Source organism: Apodemus sylvaticus, chromosome 14, assembly GCF_947179515.1.
Source record: "Apodemus sylvaticus chromosome 14, mApoSyl1.1, whole genome shotgun sequence".
Classification (NCBI taxonomy): Eukaryota; Metazoa; Chordata; class Mammalia; order Rodentia; family Muridae; genus Apodemus; species Apodemus sylvaticus.
In genome coordinates, this window is record NC_067485.1 from 14,011,243 (window position 1) to 14,016,527 (window position 5,285).

General features: G+C 49.8%; 1 protein-coding gene across 1 annotated transcript; it reads left to right on the forward strand.

Annotated features, from left to right (window-relative positions):
- Positions 1-295: 295 nt before the first annotated feature.
- Msx2 (msh homeobox 2) lies at positions 296-4,969 on the forward strand. The gene is made up of 2 exons (XM_052157119.1): positions 296-674; positions 4,328-4,969. Exons 1-2 carry the CDS (start codon positions 296-298, stop codon positions 4,750-4,752), a joined length of 804 nt encoding a protein of 267 aa, XP_052013079.1. The 3' UTR covers positions 4,753-4,969.
- Positions 4,970-5,285: the final 316 nt, after the last annotated feature.

Here is a 5,285-nt window from a genome sequence, read left to right on the forward strand (position 1 = left end):
GAGGGATAGCCTAATAACAACTCTGCTGACTGCTCCTGTAATTAACTCCTAATTTATTTCAAACGGGGCGGGGGGAGGGCCCCAGCCTCTCCAGGGAGAGCCAATCGGAGGCGAGCGTCCGTGGCGTCAGGAGCAGGGCCGTCGCCAATTGGTTGAGCCGAGTCTCCCACTTCCCCTCGGAGGACAGGCTGGGCTCCCGGCGCGCCCCTGTTGGCTCCCCCCCCAAAAAGTTGGAGTCTTCACTTGCGAGTTGCCAGCGGAGTCGCGCGCCGACTGCTACGCGGCGCAGAAAGTCATGGCTTCTCCGGCCAAAGGCGGTGACTTGTTTTCGTCGGATGAGGAGGGCCCCGCGGTGCTGGCCGGCCCGGGCCCCGGGCCTGGAGGAGCCGAGGGCGGCGCGGAGGAGCGTAGGGTCAAGGTCTCCAGCCTGCCCTTCAGCGTGGAGGCGCTCATGTCCGACAAGAAACCCCCCAAGGAGTCGCCCGCGGTGCCACCCGACTGCGCCTCGGCTGGCGCTGTCCTGCGGCCGCTGCTGCTGCCGGGACACGGCGTCCGGGACGCTCACAGTCCCGGGCCTCTCGTCAAGCCCTTTGAGACCGCCTCGGTCAAGTCGGAAAATTCCGAAGACGGAGCACCGTGGATACAGGAACCCGGCAGATACTCCCCGCCGCCCAGTGAGTGCGCGTCTGGGACGGGATCCGGGCTAGACCAGCGCGTGGGGTCCCAGAGGGGCTGGAGACGGGGTGATGCTCTTGACCCCTTTGGTACCCCAGTTCAGCGAGCGTTCCGCATCCTAGAACCCCTAGCTGCGAGTACGGGACTCGAGTTCTGGCTGGCATTTGAAAACCAAACCAAGTTGTTGATTTCTGCAGTCCTTAGCCCCCCTGCTCGGAAAGTTTAATGTTTGTGTACCTGCCTGGGAAGTAGGGGAGAGTCTGTGTTTTGTTTTGTTGAGTCAGGGTTCGTGGCCGTGCTGGCCTCGAACTCGGCATGCAGCTCAGGATGGTCTTGAAGTCGTCTTGTCATCTTACTCCACCACCTAAGTACTAGAATAACTGGAACTAGTGTGCACCGCCACAACGGGCTGGGATCCACTTTAAATGAGTATTGAAATGTGGTTTTGCTGGCCTTCAAAATACCCAGGCAGGCCCCGTTTAGTGCACCTCAGTATAAAGATTAGACAATTGGATGTTAACCAGTCGTGGAGCGGAAATACTTGGTATTCTTTGAACTCCACAAAGTCCATCCTATGAAGGGATGGTGGCAGAGACTGATTCAGAAAGGAAGCTTCTCATAGTTCGTTGATGGTTAGGTTCTGAGTGTTGCTGGGCGCTAGTTTGGGCCAGACCCTCGTGGGCTCTCCTGGGTTCACAGTAATAATTAACAGCATTCCTTCAGAACTTGAGAATGTACAGTGGGGTGGCCACAAGTTCACCAGATTTGGCTGCTTGCTAGAACCTCAAAGTACAGGCAGAGGCATGCCACCTGTGGCTGCTCCTTCAGACTTGGTGGCTAGTGCTTAGAGGATTGCTCTTGTGTCCCAGGTCACCATGCTTGCACTGGGCACAGGGGTTTGGTGTCCTTCCTCTCTGCCCCTCTTTTGAGGGTGATGGCCATACTGATCTTTTCAGGCACCCCACTTCCGACTTCCTTTTTAGACTTAGCATCCCTTTGGGGGTCCATTCCCTACAACTTTTTTAGTTTTATCTTTTGGCCTTTGAGATTTTTCTACCATGTTGCCTTTTTTCCTCACCCTGGTGCCTACCTCTCACCAAACTTTGGGAAAGTTGAAAAACAGGGAGAGGGATTGTGGAGGGACTTTGCAAGCTAAACTGAGAAAGAACTTGCCTTCATTTCTACCTTTCGGCCCTGGGGACTAGAGATGCAACGTATTTTGTGAACAAAACAAGACCATATACCCAGGCGTCACTGGCTGTCCCCTCTGGCAGTCTCTCTCCACCCTGCTGGAAATTCTGAAAGGCTGAAAGGGCGCAGAGATTAAGGACTTAAAGAATTTAAACTCCAGTTTGCACAGTGCTTTTCACTACATTATCTTATCTGATCTCCTTTGTGCGGCAGCCGAGAGCCTCTTGTTAACAGAAGAGGCCTTTTCGCTGCAGAGTTCAGAGGGATCAGCAGTTTGGGCCTGTGAAAAAAAGCTCTTGGGAACATTTATTTGCTCATTACCCCCCAAGTGGGGCTCTGGGCACTCCAAAATGTAGTTCTCTAAGCCACCGGAGGGATAAGTACTATTTATCCATTTTATTGTCAGTGAAATGGAGATTCAGAAACTTGAAGAGTCTTAACTTGTTTAACAAATTTGGAGTGCCTGTATTCCTAGGCCTGGGGCAATGCCCCACAACACATCCAGGATTTCAGCCTTAAATGGTATGGTGGCCAAAGGTCAGAAATCCTGGCATACTTAGGCCTGGCGGTCTGGTGGGGCAGCCCCTCTCTGCCCACCCCAGCCCCCAGCTCTGTAACATCTCAGCAGTGGGCAGTTTTCCTTGCCCTAGACAAATCCTTTTTATAGGAAACTAGGGGCTTTTGGAGGAGATTTCATTTGGAAATGCAAGATTTTTGATCCTTGGGGGTGGGAGTGCCGGCAGGATGAGCTCAGCCTGCCAAGGATCAGCATGGGGGGGGGGGGGGCGGAGTTGGAGGGATGGACCCACCTACCCCTGGTCCTGGTTTTGTTACTTGAAGAAAGTAGGATAAAAGTTGTTTCACCTTGTATAATCCCATGCTTCCTTTGGCTGGTATAAAATGGGCTGGGGGAAGAACCTGGGAGTGGTGGGGAAATATTCTCCTAGCTTGGCTTTACCACTTATGCAGTCTGCATGGCCTGAACTTTCTTAGTCACCATGGCACACCAAGAATGACCCAAGCTACCCTGGTTCAAAACTCTCCCGTAGAACCAGCAGCAAGTGTTTGCTGCCTGAGTTTTGGTGCCTGAAAGGGAGCCTGGGTGGGCTTGGGAAGGGTGAGAATTCCGCAGGTCTCCAGCTCTGGCTTGGCCTGTGAGCCTAGAGGAAGAGCTTCCCTGCCCTTGGCTCTCTTGGGGATTAGGATTAGCACATGCCAAAGTCCAGGCCTTTAGGAAGTTTACCCATTGCTCTCCCAGACTGCTGTTTTTCTGATCACAGAACCTTCTACTCTGTAAAATTAACAAAGTGACACCCGGACAGGGGCTGGGTTGGGACTTGTGCTGTGTCACTCTCAAGGATGAAGTATAAATTCTTCTTTGGGCCACCAAAGTAACTAAACAAGAAATGTTACATTCCCCTGCATACACCAGAGCTAGCACTCTGGCTACATTAGGGAAATTAGACTGGCTCGTAAAAGCCAAATGCAGAAAAATAATTGTTTAGCATTCTATTCTTGTCACCCTACGCTCCTCCCCTAGCCTCGAGGAAAACAAGACCAGAATTAGTCCCTGCTGCGGAATCACCTTGAGGCTCCATCCTTGTGCTTCCTGTAACAACCCATCTTAAACAGAGTCAGACGCCGCTGCCTGTCTTTATTTTGCTCGTTATTCCCTACTTCTAAATTCCAACAAGATAATCATTTATACACTTGCCCTAAACCAAGAAATGGGTAGGCGAGACTAAGATGCCATCATCACCACGATCTCAAGCAGAGAGAGTTCCCTTGACATGTCCGTTTATGAGCGAGCTAATTGTCCCTCCGTCTTTGTGAAGTTTATGTTGCCAAAGCACACAGCTTATCCGACATCCAGATCTGTAGATGATGTTTGGGTTTTATCATCTGCAGGGTGGATGGAGTAGCAGCTGTATTATTTGTTGGTCCCGGGCCTTATCTGGAGGATTCTTCCTCATAAACAGGCTTGGTGCTATCTAACTTTTCTGGTTCAGAGAGTAGTCCGAGGCTAACTCAGTATCTGGCACCCTATTTATCTCCCTCCTGACGTGCGGGTCTTACTGAGAACAGGTATGAGTTCAGACCCCCATTTTAAAGACAGGAGATTGACTTCCTGAGGAGGTTTTATTTCTTAGAGAGTTTTTAACTCTTGTGACTTATAGAGGGACTTGAGTCGTGGTTTCTATTTCCATTTTGTCCACTGCAATATGTTTTCCATATAAAAAGTTTCATGACCTCATTACTCAAGCTGATGTAAAATATAGCAACTACCTACCATTTAAATGTGGTCCTTTTCCATCACTGACTACTTCACACACACACACACACACACACACACACACAGATTTGACAAAGGTACCTTTTTGAAAAATGAAACAGTTTATGTGTTCTCTTCAGAGGGGAGATATTACGAAGTTCACTAATGATTTCCCTCTCTGTCCTTCAGGGCATATGAGCCCCACCACCTGCACCCTGAGGAAACACAAGACCAACCGGAAGCCACGCACGCCCTTCACCACATCCCAGCTTCTAGCCTTGGAGCGCAAGTTCCGCCAGAAACAGTATCTCTCCATAGCAGAGCGGGCCGAGTTCTCCAGCTCTCTGAACCTTACAGAGACCCAGGTCAAAATCTGGTTCCAGAATCGAAGGGCTAAGGCGAAAAGACTGCAGGAGGCCGAACTGGAAAAGTTGAAAATGGCTGCCAAACCTATGCTGCCCTCGGGCTTCAGTCTGCCCTTCCCTATCAACTCACCCCTGCAAGCTGCGTCCATATATGGAGCATCCTACCCCTTCCATAGACCTGTGCTTCCCATCCCGCCCGTGGGACTCTATGCCACGCCGGTGGGCTACGGCATGTACCATCTATCCTAAGGAAGACCAGAAGGACAGACTCCAGGATGGATGTTTGCATGAAAGCATCCCCTCCCCCTCCAAGAAGGTGGTGCCAAGTCCGCTCCTGAATGCAAACCTTTGCATTGTCACCCTAAGCCACAGGGCCACTTGATAACAGAGTGAATTTGTTACATAGGTGAGAGGCACTAAGACCTATTCTGTTTTCGTAATTTTCCAAATGTCCCCCTTTGCTCTCACAAATATTGGCTCTGCTAGTTTTTATGTATAAATATATAATAAAATATGAGACTTTTTATATGCCAGATGTAAAAATTCAAGTTATTTTGAAAGGCAAGATTTATATATACATTTATCCATTTGGTTTTTTTTTTCTAGATAGCGTCTTCTTAAGATATTGTGTTAAGTCCATTTGCTACATTTTCTTAAAGGGAAGAGATTATTTGCAGAATTTGCAAGGATGGTGGACTTGCTTATAGAAAACATACCAGGAGTAGACACAGTGCATACAGGTTGTAGTTTCAGATAGATTCTCCAAGTGAAGGGGGGATGTG

Bases quoted from the DNA above. Each gene is read 5' to 3' on its own strand.
- Msx2 (XM_052157119.1), top strand. From the start codon at position 296: ATGGCTTCTCCGGCCAAAGGCGGTGACTTGTTTTCGTCGGATGAGGAG. The intron at 675-4,327 runs GTGAGTGCGCGT...TCTGTCCTTCAG, and splicing joins CAGATACTCCCCGCCGCCCA to GGCATATGAGCCCCACCACC.